General features: G+C 44.0%; 1 protein-coding gene across 2 annotated transcripts; it reads left to right on the top strand.

Moving 5' to 3' along the window:
- The first annotated feature begins 169 nt into the window (after positions 1–169).
- Positions 170–13,013, top strand: ptpn5 (protein tyrosine phosphatase non-receptor type 5). 2 transcript variants are annotated; one of them, XM_035643548.2, is made up of 14 exons: positions 170–561; positions 3,920–4,028; positions 5,021–5,297; positions 5,874–5,996; positions 6,127–6,222; positions 6,394–6,650; positions 6,745–6,937; positions 7,415–7,499; positions 7,610–7,689; positions 7,837–7,974; positions 8,185–8,295; positions 9,246–9,406; positions 9,787–9,900; positions 10,566–13,013. In XM_035643548.2, exons 3-14 carry the CDS (start codon positions 5,028–5,030, stop codon positions 10,657–10,659), a joined length of 1,722 nt encoding a protein of 573 aa, XP_035499441.2. In that variant the 5' UTR covers positions 170–561; positions 3,920–4,028; positions 5,021–5,027; the 3' UTR covers positions 10,660–13,013. The 2 variants fall into 2 exon arrangements, with proteins under 2 accessions (XP_035499441.2, XP_035499442.2); XM_035643549.2 differs by lacking the exon at positions 170–561 and adding an exon at positions 582–738.
- Positions 13,014–14,679: the final 1,666 nt, after the last annotated feature.

Raw genomic sequence — 14,679 nt, forward strand, 5'->3', positions numbered from 1 at the left:
AAAACATGATGGTTAACCTTCCCCCGTAACGCGGGCACATGAAGAGGTTTATGTCCCTACAATGTGATTAATAAACACACATACACATGCAGTCTTTCTCTGCCTCTCTCTCTATCTCCCTCCCTCTCCCTCTCGCTCTCCCTCATCCTGGCTCTGTTGCCAAGGCTACCGCACAGCCTCTTGCTGCATATATAGACGAAGCTGCCGCCTGTGGATCTCTCTCTCTCTCCTCCAGGATACAAACAAAAGAAAACCCATCAGACTTTTACACCTATATCGCTCTTCCGCACACAGACCAACACCCCCACATCCGTGGATTCTGCCTTTCCAAACCTCACACACACACACACACACACACACACACACACACACACATCTCTGTGCCTCTCGTTGTCTCTCGCTGTCAGTCCGTCTCCTTCCTTGCATGCGACCACATTCCGTCTTCTCCCAGACAGAGGAGCAGTAAAAGGGATCGGCGGGGGCTCTTGCTGCTTGGCTCCTGCTTTTTTGGCTCGGAGGGGGCAGAGCAGCAGATGGCAGTGTGAAGACGGGCTCAGCCAGGTAAGAGGACTTATACTAACCAGACTTAAAGCTCTGAGTGAGCGACTGTCCCAGCCCTCCTCTCCTCTCCTCTCCCTCTCTCCCCCTCCGTGGCTGTTGCGGCATGAGGTGAATACCAATTCCTTTGCAAAGCACCCACGGTTCATATGGCCGCTGCGCTTTCCTAGCAGTAAAAAGGTAGGTGTGTGTGATGTAGGCTCTGCATGTGTGTGTGTGTGTGTGTGTGTGTGTGGTTTTTCTCAGATTATTAAAATGGATCATCTTCCAACAGGTTGGTCCTTTGATGGTGTTATTAACTCCGTATTTCCTCTTTCATCTATTATTATTCCAAGCCTGATCCCCCCCCCCCCCCCCCCCTTTGTGTTGTATCATATCTAAGTGACAGTGTGGGAGTTACAAGAGAGAGAGATGCAACAGTCCGCCTCCCCGGGTGATTCCTTACTGATCCATCCAGCACTGCACTGTGTGGTCTCTCTAGCTTACCGTAGCCATGTACGTGATATGAATGGTGTTTTGTCTTAGTATGAATGACTGCCAGAGAATGCCATTCCTGCACTGGTGTTTTTGATGCAGTGCACTCGTGTGCCGTAACACAATCCGTTGTCACGGGGAATCCAGATTTATCCACAGCTGCCTGCGAATCAATTTGCTATGCAGCATATTTCAATTATTTACACAGTATAGCCGAGGCTGAACCGTAAGTTTATACGGGTGTTAATGAGATTTCTCTTTGAAATGCCCCCCCGAGCTGCTTGCAAGAGATTGTACGAGTGTATGTAAACAATAGAGCCGATCGATTATCTGTCTCTGTGATATACTGGAGGAAGCTGCAGGCTTACAGAGTGTTTAATCAGATTTAAATTTTAAGTACATTTACAGCTTATGTGTGTATTTTACCTGTGTGTGTGTGTGTGTGTGTGTGTGTGTGTGTGTGTGCGTGTGCGTGTACTGGCAGAGAAAGGCTGATGGGGCAGGTCTCTGCCCTCGTGACTTTATCTCACGTTACCATCCCATCATCACTTTCAGTAAGAGCTTCCTCTTACCTCGTCTCCCTGCCGCATGGGCACTCCAACAGCGTGCTCGGCACTTCGCTCATCCTGAACTTTGGTTCATCTAAACGGCAAAAGAACAGAAAAACTAGACAAGAAAAGCAGATTTGCACACATTATCTTTTCCCCCGGCTGGACACTGGACACTCGAAGCATCAGGAAAATCCATTGAATCGTGAGCCAGCTGTCTGCAAATGAACACAAAACACGAGACTACGTTAATTCCCCCCCCCCCCCAATGTCCCTAACTGAGAGCTTTACACAACTGTCACAATATGCAGTCATTCCCGGTGCTGGGACAGGGGCCACAGGTTTCACTGCGTCGCTCCGTCTAAAGTCAGCTGGATGTTGAATGCCTTGAATGGACGCGGATCAATGGAAACTATACGCACGTATACTCCATTTGAAGACCGAGGGGGTGGTGCTTGTGGAAAAAAAAAGAGCCAAAGACAGCAGACCTTCAGTGTGGAATGTGGCTGAATCAGCTGGCAGGTTTGACTTATCTACTTATTCGGCCTGGTTCTACTACATGCTTGTGAAAACACCGTTTGAATAGAAATGTTATTATCAATTGATGCGTATTGATCATGAGGCTGTTGAGGATGTTTTATTTAAGTCTGCAGTTTGTTATCGTCCTCATTGTGCGTTGTGTACAAGCAGCGTCTGAGCTTTATTTTACATTTTAGGGAAAATCCCAGAGCATCTAAAGATTACAACAATGTCAGATGAAGCCGAATTGTGGGATAGATTGTATATAAAATGATGCACAAAACAAAGAAATTCAATCACCGTGTGTACCACTGGTTTAATTTTTGGTCAATGTTCAAATGTTGAAGCCTTAATGAGAGCTGGATCCGGCTGTCGCACAGTGACAGCGTTACATAATACAGTTTGAACAACCTCAGAGCTCAAAGGGGAAACAATGCGGGGCTGTCATTTTAACTGTGGACACGGAGGTCATGTCCTCGGTATTATATCTGGCTATTTTGGATGTTTGTGGGGATGTCTTGTATTCTGATTATGGTATGAATTTTTTATCCTTTTAGAATACATTTCTGGCAGTGAAAAAAATATTTTAAATACCCATAATAGCTAATAACTGAATGATTAACAGTTGGGGAAGAATAAATATATATATATGAGTTAATATTGGTGTCAGGTCAGAATTTTTCTGACTCATAACCTTAGTATTATTAAATCTCAGCTACAGCCCGCATCAAATGTCCCAGGTAGTTTGTCGAACAAGCACAACACAAGTAACTGATAAACAAAGATATTTACTTCAAAGAATGAAAGCAAAGGGAGGCCGAGTTTATTGGACAAACGTGAATATTGTCACTGCTCTCCCAGTGCAGATGTATGTTTGTGTTTTTCATTTTTCATGCTGTGTGTGTGTGTGTGTGTGTGCACACACACTACAGTATGTTGGTTGCCACAGTTACCAAACGCCAACCTCATTGCGTCATCCCTTCAGACAACCTTCACACAAAAACAGTTGCTTTTCCTCCCCATTCATCCGTCCATCCGCTCATCTACCTGTGCTCCTGATGTTCAAAAAAGGAAGTACGGTGAGCTCTCTCAGTGTTGTCTTATACAACAGGGTGTGTGTGTGTGTGTGTGTGTGTGTGTGTGTGTGTGCTTTATGTGTACGTTGTATGTATGCACGTTGCCATGGCTACAGGCCAGGCTTACTGGCGTCATCACTTCAAAACCACCTTCGCAGCAAGCAAAGAGAAACAGAAAAGGACTCAAAGCAGCTCCCCTCTGTTCAACACCTGCACACACCGCACACACACACAGACACACATGCACACACGCACACACACACCACTGGTGTGGTCTTATATTCCTCAACAGGGTCCAGTGGCACAGAGGGAGAGGAGACGAGGGAGACAGGAGAGAGCAGAGAGCAGAGAACGCTTGACTTCATGCATACTGATTCGACTGAAGCAGTCCAAACGTATTTCTGAGGGCGTCTGCTTAGTCTGCCTCAAATCATCCCTGCCCGTTAGGGGGGGAGGAAGAGAGAGGAGGAGGAGAAAGACGGAAAGAGAGGGGGAGAAATATTGACAGTTTACTGTGTCACCTCACATCACCATCCTCCACTCACGGAAGCACAGCTGGGAGATGACAAGGGTGCTACTCTGGTGGTTTACTAATGCTCGTCTCAGTGTGACCAGTGGAAGTTGAGTCACAAGGTGCCTCTACTGTAGAGTTCGGGGACAAAATTGGAAATGTTTTTAAATCACCAGTAGCTCCCGTTTCGTTTCTAAACACGTGAGATGCAATGTTCGTCCCCTGTCCTCCAGATTCAACTCTGCGGCACAATGGCTGACAACGGCTGGTTGCCACAGGACATAGGATTCAACTTGATCATGTGATCTGACTGTCTCCCAAGTTCCCTGCCATCTATCATAGGTGAGTCTGTGACTGGCTGTATATAAACACCAGTAAGCCAACTGGGAAATGGTTCTCTTGTGCAGTGTTAGTCACTTGTCATTGATGAAAACTTTGTTCAAAACTCAGTCACGGCCAAATTTAGCAATCAGCAGCACATTCAGACAGACAGAAGTGATATGTGCAGAAAACAGCACAATGCCACTCTCACAAGCCCTCGCATTCACACATCCGCACAAACCATGTGCCGGTAATCAGCCAAATGTAAAAAACACCTTTATTAATGGTTGAAGGACAAAAGAGCGTGGCGGAAGAGGGCTCTGAATACACTGCTGACTGATTCAGAGAGGGTGTGTGTGTGTGTGTTTGCGTGCGTGCGTACGTTCGTGTGTGTGTTGTCGATGATAATGCTCAGGACGGATGAGGAAGATGAGAGCCACTCAGTTGCCAAGGCGACGGACAGGGCTGTAAACAAGCTACCCCTGACTCATCGCTCTACAATAGCGCCTCTCTTTCCCTCTCTTTCAAAAACACACACACACACACACACACACACACACACACACACACACACACACACACACACACACACACACACACAGAGCTCCAATCTGAGAGAGAGAAGAGGATCCGGAGATGAGAGCCACTTCAAGCCGCTTACCTATACATCTGAATAGACTTGTGGAATAAACATAACCCTTTCTGTAATACGCACACACACGCACACACACACAACTAGCACATCATGAACTGGAAATCAAACATGTTGTAGAGGTTTCGGATGTGCCTGTGTATGAGTAAATTACCAAAATAATATAAATAATAATAAACTTAAATTCAATAAATCAATATATTTTAATTACACATGAAACATATCTGCATGCTCCTGTAAATCACACAGTGTTTACTAATACAACACCATGTCCAAAGGCCTTAAAACCATACAAACAGAATCAGAATTAGGTGTGAAAGTCAAATACCTGCAGTAAAGAAATGGGGTCCTCTTCTAACAGGGGGATCATGACCCGCCGGCTGAGCAGCTCCACTCGTTCCCCCACAGAGGACTCCATCTTCCTGAGGCCCGACGAGGATCCCGTCTGGCTGGACGAGCCCACAAAGGCTGAGAAAACAGGCGACGGAGCTCCTAAAAAAGACAGACTCCCCGAGCGCAAAGATGGACCCGCGGGGCGCCAAGGCCCACAGGGGGAGGAAGTGTTCATGCACAAGGTGTACGCACTTCTGATTGAGTTCCAACGCTGGGCTGCACTGTTTGTCGTCTCCCAAGTCACGGTGAGTGAAGTGGACGTCAGTTGTAACTGGAAAACGTAAAAAAAAACGAGTAAAAAGTCGACGAAATCTGCTTTTATGTGTATTTTTCTGTTTTCTGCACAAGCTTTGGCTTCCATCTCAGCATGTAGACCTTCATGAAAGCTCAGCAGTAGTGCTTCACACTTGAGCACCTTCTCTCAACTTGACCCTTATTTGCATCATTACATTGCCACATTCTGCAGAAGTGCTTTATTCAGGACTGGAAAAACATTCTATTTTGTGGCTAAAATTGGACGCCCTATTCGTATTCAAATGCTCGTCCCATCACTGTCTCTGTTGACTCGATGCTTGATTCATTCTAAGGGCAGGTGCAAATTTACCATATAGGGAGAGAAAAAAAAGCCTCATAATTGTGGCCATGATTATGACAACAGACTGCATGTGGTCGATTTACATATTTCTTTGTGTGAGCGCAAAAGGCCATCTTCTTTTCTTCTCTGTTTGCTTTTCACCTGAGAGCAGCCACAGCGCTGCCTGATTACCGCTGCATAAAATGACAGGGTGACAATCTGCCTCCCCTTCTTGTTCCCCTCCCAGGGGTACTGGGTGTTTTTCATGATGGAAGGACACGGACCGCTCTCTTCCGTCTACAAAGCCCTGCAGGTCATTGACTTCTACCTTGGCTTCATTTTACCCTGCCACCCGATCCTTGGAATGGATGTAAGTCTCTCAGTCCCGGAGTTTGTAGAAGTTTGTTTTGGACAGAGACCGCAGAGAAAAGAAATCCTGAAGATGATGTGATGCATCTGGTCTTGAGTCTATTTGCCTTTTTCTCTCTCTCCTCATCCAGTCCATGGTGCTGATAAGTGAGGTGTTAAACACCACACAGCATTACTGGGTCATTCAGGGCACTGCAGGCACCGGTGTGGCTATCTGTGTTAGCATGGTAAAACTCTTTTCTTTTTCTTTTTGCTAAAGTTTTACTGAAGGATCAGGACAGTCATAGAGAAACTGGATCAGTCATTTCTTATCTTTCAGACTAGCCAGCTACTCGCTGGATCAGCTGATGACTGGGTGCAGGTTTGAAGAGAAAATCTTCTTCTGTTCATCTCCTCAGGTCGTCCACATGGTGTGTAAGTGGCGTTATGGCACCGGCTTGTGGTCGTCGGGAACGGTATCGAGAGAAATTGGTGATCGACGTCAGTCAGTGAGCCGCCAGCCCTCCTTCACCCTGTCAGAGTGGACGGACGCTCAGGAGGACCTACTGGACCTCGAGCCCATCCCCCAGACGCCGGTCTTCGACTTGGGCGGCGACACCAGGACAGAGGGAGATGCCGCCACCCTCACTGTCACACCTGTGGGGCTTCAGGAGAGGTTAGGTTCCATATTCATCCATTTTAAATCCATCAAGTCACATAACATACTGCACGTGTACACGCATTTGTCTGATTCTGTATGTATCGCGCAGGAGGGGCTCCAACGTTTCCCTGACCTTGGATATGTGTACACCGGGCTGCACTGAGCCCTACGGCTACGGAGGCCAGCTCTCTCCGAGAGAACAATCGGCCCAAGAGTATCTCCGAGAGGGAACGCACATCCTGAACCCGGCCATGCTGCACACGCGGGCCATGGATGACCAGAGCCTGCAGGCCGAGTTTTATGTGAGCGCAGCAGCAGGACCCAAACCCGCCTACATGGTTTAGATCAACAAAGATGAACACCGAAAAAAACAAACTCGGACGCACACACACACACACACACACATAGACACATGCACGGATGCGCCTGTACACAAGCACCCAGTTGAACTTTGCACACTCCCTTAAGCTTTTCCACTGTCTAGTAGTGGGCGAAGGAAGGACCGATATGGGCGCATTTGCATGCAAAAACCTAGAGAGGATTCCAGTGTCTGCCAGGCAGAGAGATGTGCGTTCAAGCTCAAACAGCTTTTTGTCCACAGCCTTTCCGTTATGCACAATTTGATAGCAACAGTTCAGTGAGAAGGGGAGTTGATGACTTAATGTCTTGAATAATATTGATATATTTCATAATGTTTTAAGGCAAAGACAAGGACTTCCCCCTCCCTTTCTGCAAAGGACTGATTGTTGTTGCACCCATTGTTCCGTGTCCATCGGCAGGAAACTCCCATGAACTTTGTGGACCCGAAGGAGTACAACTATCCAGGGCTGGTGAGAAAGAACCGCTACAAAACCATCTTACCCAGTGAGTAGAGCTGCGACACGAGTGAGAACAATCACTAAAGACAAGATGTTTTTTTTCTCTAAATTACAACCCATCCCGTCTCATGATAATCTCATACTGTCCACCTGCAGACACGCACAGCAGAGTGATCTTGAAGGCACAGGACGAAGAAGATTTCCTCTTCAGCTACATAAATGCTAATTATCTCAACGTAAGTGAAAATATGTGTCTTCATGAGTAAAATCTTCTGACTCTGATCTGATTTGTTCTTAGTTTGCCCTGCTCACACACACTAGACAGATACAGTGACTGTATATGACAAGACCGCGTGTGCGTGTGCGTGTGTGTGTGTGTGCAGGGATATGGGGGTGAGGAGCGTGCATACATAGCCACCCAGGGCCCCACTGTGAATACAGTGGGGGATTTCTGGAGGATGGTGTGGCAAGAGAGAAGCCCAATCATAGTGATGATCACCAACCTGGAGGAGAAGAATGAGGTCAGTATGGTGAAATGCAATGCAATGCGATGATGATGATGATGATGATGATGATGATGACAATGATGATGACAATGATGATGATGATGATGATGATGATGATGATGATGGTGTGCATTTTTAATATGCATCAATGAATGAAAATGCACTGATAAGATTAAAAACGCTGTGGCTAAAATCATCCGCTTGTGTCCGCGCATTGTCTTGCAGAAATGTGCAGAGTACTGGCCCGAGGACACTGTGACCCACGAGGGCATCGAGATCACCGTCGTCTCGGTAACCCAGGAGGATGACTACAGTCTGAGGGTGTTTACACTGAAGGTGAAGCACAAAAAACAGGTCACACGAGGATGGTGAATTAAGCAGCACATACACTAACTTAAAGAGTCCAAACATATTGCAAAAGAAAAATAATTGTCAACTTCCATTGTATTGAAGTAGTAGTAGAAACACACAAACTGGATCAGTTGCTGTTAGCTGCAGTATATCTTCTGAGAATGGTCCGAGTGTTGAAATACTGTCCACACAACTGATATCAACCTGAATGTGAGATCACATAAGAAACACATGGTGTGAAGATGTGTCTGCCATCACACCAAATTGTGATGGCATTAAACACTACTCATCCCTTTTGTTTGCGAAAAGTTATGTTTTCATGTTTATCACGTGCTGCTGTTTCATCCAACTGTCGAGGTGCATCAGCGGTCTCACTGCAGGTGTGCGTCGGCTGACGTTTACTCAATGTAATGACACAGCCGCACTTTTCAGTTCCATTCATGTGGTCACGATGGGCGCTTCCTATTTAATTTGGGGTCACGGTGGCGTCGGCACTCAGCGAGACAAACATGATAATTCAGTAAATGCAGCCTGTAACTGATAAGTAAGCACCAGGGGATGATTTTATAACCGTACTCTGAGGCTAAAAGCACTTTGTTATTCAACTGCTCTGGTTTTTGTTGTCTATCTGTAGCATTGATAATTATCGTCAGACTGACACTAGAGCAGATGATGGTTTTGTTTGTGTACAGTATAGGCAAGGGAGAAAATCACTATACTTTCCTTCTTTTTTTTTAAAACTCACTTTCTTTTGTCTCTCTCCGCATTCATTGTTGTCATAGCAACGAACACCAAGGTAACGATTTGGATAGAGCGACAGGCTGATCAAAAAATCATTCTCAGTTGGTTTGTGTCATTGTGCATTTGCGCACACATCCATGTGTCATGCCCGTATGCATGTCCATGGGTCCACATAACCCTTGTGTTTGCACCAGTGTGGGGAGGAGGAGCGCAGTCTGCGGCAGTACTGGTACACCTCGTGGCCTGACCAGAAGACCCCAGACAAGGCTCCCCCGCTGCTGGAACTGGTACAAGAAGTGGAAAGGGCCCGAGAGGAAGCCCCGCCCTCCAGCGGCCCTATAATCGTCCACTGCAGGTACGAAAGTGGCTCCTTATGTGATTTGGGGGGATAAAATTCATGTAAAATAATTTCAGTTTGTGTTGAGAAGGCTCTGAGTTAAAAGGCTTTTAATACGCTCCTGTTAATAATATGAGTGCTTAAGTAAAAATGTCATATTGGGACGCTGCTGTTTTTTTTTTATTTTTAATGATATAAACCACTTGGCACTCTTTCTGCAAGCAAACCATTTGCCCACTTCCAATCCTCCACCGTCTGATTTCCCAAGGGAGGATTTCATCATCGGTCTGATTAGTGGAATCATTGCTAATCAATACATTGATCCAACCATTTTCTTCTCCCCCCCACCCTCCCTCCCTCCTCCATCCTGTTGCCCATCCAACTTTTTTTCTCTGCAGTGCTGGAATTGGTCGAACCGGCTGCTTCATCGCCACCTCCGTTCTGTGCAAGCAGCTGAGGAGCGAAGGTGTGGTCGACATCCTGAGAACCACATGCCAGCTCCGTCTGGACAGGTGAGATGTTGTTAGACTGCATCACATCTATCTATAGCTCTTGGCATAAAAGCCCAGGTGACGTAGTTGGATTTAATGTCATTCAACATCACTACAGGTCACTGTGTGGCTTAACACAACATGAAAAGTAAGTGAATATAGGTATTTAAAAATAAGTAATAAAAATAAAGAATAAACTCAGTACTTCTTTTTTCTTCCTTACCAAATTGAATGGCAGTCGATCGAATGTTCATACATTCACAGAAAACCATTAACGTCATTTGTATTTTCTTTAAATCTCTTCACTGATTCCTAAGATGTCGTTATCAAACCTTTATGACAAAGAAATGTAATTGAGGCTTGATATTTTAGTGTAACCATGAACTTAATAACTTCATGGTAAAAAAAACAACTAAAAATTGAAAAAAAAGATTACTAATACGACCAAATAAATAAGAGTTGAATTAATAAAATAAACATTCATTTTACCTCAAATGTAAACATCAATGCACATTTAAAGGCTCATATCTGTTGGCTGATAATATCGGTCGGGCTCTTAACATATGGGCCGATACCGATATGTCTGTGAAAGGCTAATATCGGCCGACATATCGATTGGGCTCTAACTACAAGCTTGGAACTGCAAATTCCTCTCTCCCAATGACTTGTATTTCTGTGTTCGTCAGGGGTGGCATGATCCAGACGTGTGAGCAGTACCAGTTTGTGCATCACGTCCTCAGCCTGTACGAGAAGCAGCTGTCTCACACCGCCGAGGAGTAGTAGAGTGAGCGCTACACAGCCAGACCGAGACACACCACTGTACACTGTACCGCCTCTGGGTGGTACGCACCACTGTACCTATAGCGTCATCTCAATCTCACCCTTTAAAACAAGTTCAAACCACGACGATCTCTTCATCACCCAAGACTGGCCCACTCAGACAGAAGTGAATGACTGACATGAAATCTGTGCTCATCGTGCGTCTTTCGAGCAGAGCAAACATTACGAGGGTGGGGGTTGAGAAAAAAAACCTCCATAAAATCCCAATCACACACACTTAGCGTCTGAGGTTTTCTTTTTTTAAATCACGTTACTGTCCACGTTTAATACTAGGTCTGAAATACCCCCCCTCACGTACTGCATGCACAGATATAATGATGGTTAAACTGGAGCTGACGTGTGATCAGATGACCTGCAGTGGAAGAGATTCAAGTTCAGTCCCAAAGTGAGTTACAGTCGAAAAGCTAAAGTGCCAGCACTAACTAAATACACCGAAATGATCAAATGCCAGCCAAATATTTAATCATTACATACGTATACGTTTCATATTGAATATAAGTTATGTGACATCCCGGCTTTTTTTTTCCCTCACTGACTCTCATTGCCGCTCACGTGTAAAAAGAAAATAGAAAACATTATAGATGGCCCTTTTCAACTTTCGATGCATTCAGGAGCCGCCTCATCTTCAGGTTGCATGGTGCTAAGTGTTTCATTAAAGGCATGTGCAATGTTACGGAACATAGGAATGTATAACAATTAGGTAAATTATCAACTGATCAGGATGTCTGTGCAATCTACAAATATTAGTTTTTTAGGTTTTTTTTTACCATTCTGCCTGTGCAGTCCTCATGGCCCCCATGATGTTTACAGAAAAACTAACTTCTGCGTTTAGGCCAAATAGATTCAGAGGCGTCACAGAGCCTGCGACACTGAGGGGCCAGAGGCCAGAAATAGAATCAGACCATCAGAAAAATCAATGCAGACCTCTGGAGAATCTGGTGTATATATACACACACACACACACACACACAAAGGGAAGTGTAATGCAGAGGAAAAGTATGTTGCATTAAAAAACGCACAACAAATGAATGAGACATGCTCACATACAGCTAATGTTCTTGTCCCATTACTACCACAAAGCTTGCCATGCTCAGAGTTACATGCTCTGTGACACCCCTGCTTCCAACAGTAGCTTGAACACATCTGTGACGTGAGAAGCCCATGATTGTTGTATAGACGGGCCAGGCCTCCTCTGTATGAAGCACAATAGACCGACTAAGGTTGTGTCTCTCTCTCTCTCTCTCTGATGTTCAGCTGTAGAAGTTCTTTTTAATCCGTGTCGTGTTTCGGTTGTGTTGACTTTAATGGATTTGCATGTGCCGTATGGGACTCCGTAGGTCCACAATCAAAGCGACGTGATTGGTTGTCCCGCTTTTTGTCGTGCAAAAGGGTTTTTTGAAAAGCCCGGTATATCGCTTGCTCTCGGCCAATGCTTTTTGATACAGTTTGCTTTTGTGAAACCAACCAGAGATATTTTTAGAACATTTTGATACAATCCTTTCAAGTAGATGCCTTGTGTATATTTCCGTTTACACCATGATGGAATGTAGCTCATACTGTGGATCAAACCATCGGTTTATATCGCAAGATTTGACAGAACAAAAATGTGACAACTACCTAAGTTACCTTATACAGTGCAGAGAATAAACAGATTGTGTTTAGTCTTCAGTATTATTACTTTATGCCGTTAGGCTTTGCTTTAATATGCTTTGCTTCCTGTGTATGTTATTATCGTTTCCTTGGAGAATTTTTACCTCAAACTGAGTTTTTTTACGCAGTCCCCACTTTAGTCCACCGGGGACTGTATAGGCCACTCTCAGTTGAAAACACACGACAAATTGCTATGTGTAAGGCAGCTAAAACAGTGAAGACAGTTTTCTATGTAACAAAAAATCTACTTATATCTCGACTTAATGCATCAGATCAACAGTCATGGACATTAACAGAGGAAGGAATTAATGGTGTGGGCTCGGACCCATTTATAAACATCAACACAACTAGCAAATTTAACTGCCAAAATTACCCTTTTTCCAGAAATATGGGCCTGAGATCGAGGAGAAACGCTACAAACTATCGTCAGACTTTTGACACAATCCTCTGGTAATGTCCAGTGACTGTAAAGCTTTTATTGTTTTTAAGTGCTAACCTGGTCCTCTGATAATCAAAATGGGGATGACGACCCACAACAAACGGTCAGACATACAACCAACCAGCAGTCAGTATTCCTCTCCTCTGCTACAGTATTGCTTTAAGTTGTGAGTTTTTGCATCCAAATAAAGGTAGATTTTCATGAATCTGTGTTGCTGTCTCACCTGACTCCCTCGCTCTCTCTCTAAATAACTATAAACACACTGTTATTTAGGGCTGCACGGTGGTGTAGTGGCTAGGACTTTCGCCTCACAAGGTTCTGGGTTCGAATCCCGGTTCAACCAGGGCCTTTCTGTGTGCATGTTCTCTCAGGGTTCTCCGGCTTCCTCCCGCATGCAGAATGGGGTTAGGTTCATTGGAGACTCTAAATTGACCGTAGGTGTGAATGTGAGAGTGAATGGTTGTCCGTTTCTGTATGTGGCCCTGTGATAGGCTGGCGACCAGTCCCGCCTCTCGCCCAATGTTAGCTGGGATTGGCTCCAGCCCCCCCGCGACCCTCAAATGGATAAAGCAGTAGACGATGAATGAATGACACTGTTATTTAAAAAAAACCTTCTTGCACCACAGAGTGCAGTTAAATATCTTAACCACTAAGTGTCAGTGTATACACAAGCCGCCAACAGCCCCATCACCCTAAAGTCGTCTGTCTACTCACTAATACATCGATGGCAGAGCAACAGAACAAAGGCTTTCAAATGGAACAAAAGAGACCCGATGATACTGAATTCAAATACCCAACACCCACTTACCGCAGCTGTATTGTTCGTGGGTTAGTAATGATGTGATATTGTAATAAATCAATGTCAATTTCTACTGAATGTCTTCTCAGAACTGTGATTAACTTTTTTTTTCTATCTTCTGCATTTAAGCTGCAAACATTGCAATTGCAAATTTACAGATTTACTATTGTTGTAAATATGATTATTGTGGTTTCATGTTTGTCATATGGCTAATTTTAACTGTATGGTGGTTTGGGGGTAATAATTGATTATCTTAAAGACCAGTCTCAAAAACAAAAAATTATATATCTATACCGAGTCTTTTACCAGTGCAGAAGGATGGTTCAGTGGCTCAGTTCAGTTCAAATATTAGATTAGATTAGATTCAACTTTATTGTGATTTGGCAGAGTACAAGTACAAAACCAATGAAATGCAGTTGACATCAGACCAGAAGTGCAAAAGAAGCATTAAATACCAAAGTGCAGGGTTACAGTGACAGATAAGGAGTTTGGAGGGTTTTGTACAGAGTATAAATAGACATTCTATATATATAATATACATGTAATATATATGTATATATTGCACAGGGCATATAGAGGGTTATGTACAGAGAGTAAAAATAGACATTCTATATAAATAATATATACATACAAGAAATATATATATATATGTGTATATTGCACAGGTTTTGTGCAATAAAAATATCATGAGGATCTGACTGGTGAAAATAAAAGTGCGTAAATTAATAAAATCTGCCCCTATCAGGCTATATAAAAGTTATATGCAAAAAATAAAAAAAGTCCCACCCCTTAGACAAAACAATGTAAGCCCAATAAAGGTCTACATAATACAATCACAATGCCTTTGTGTTTCTTCCAGCCCACACTTGTTACTACAGGTATGAATTCAGCATTTTTCTATTTTGTGTTGACTCGAAAAGCATTTAATGCTGTACGTAATTTTTTTATGAAAAAAACATAAATGCATGGTATTCACAAAAAACTGCTACAAATATTTTATTTCAGTATAGGTGAGAAACAATTATAGCAACGGTAGCAATTTGGTGAAACAAATAATAATGATTCCAATAAC

Source organism: Scophthalmus maximus, chromosome 7, assembly GCF_022379125.1.
Source record: "Scophthalmus maximus strain ysfricsl-2021 chromosome 7, ASM2237912v1, whole genome shotgun sequence".
NCBI lineage: Eukaryota > Metazoa > Chordata > Actinopteri > Pleuronectiformes > Scophthalmidae > Scophthalmus > Scophthalmus maximus.

What these genes read in the sequence shown, in the direction of transcription:
- ptpn5 (XM_035643548.2), top strand. Translation starts at nt 5,028, where the DNA reads ATGACCCGCCGGCTGAGCAGCTCCACTCGTTCCCCCACAGAGGACTCC. An exon ending in TGGCTATCTGTGTTAGCATG is followed by an intron (nt 6,223 to 6,393) that starts GTAAAACTCTTT and finishes TCATCTCCTCAG; the next exon opens with GTCGTCCACATGGTGTGTAA. An exon ending in CCTGTGGGGCTTCAGGAGAG is followed by an intron (nt 6,651 to 6,744) that starts GTTAGGTTCCAT and finishes TGTATCGCGCAG; the next exon opens with GAGGGGCTCCAACGTTTCCC.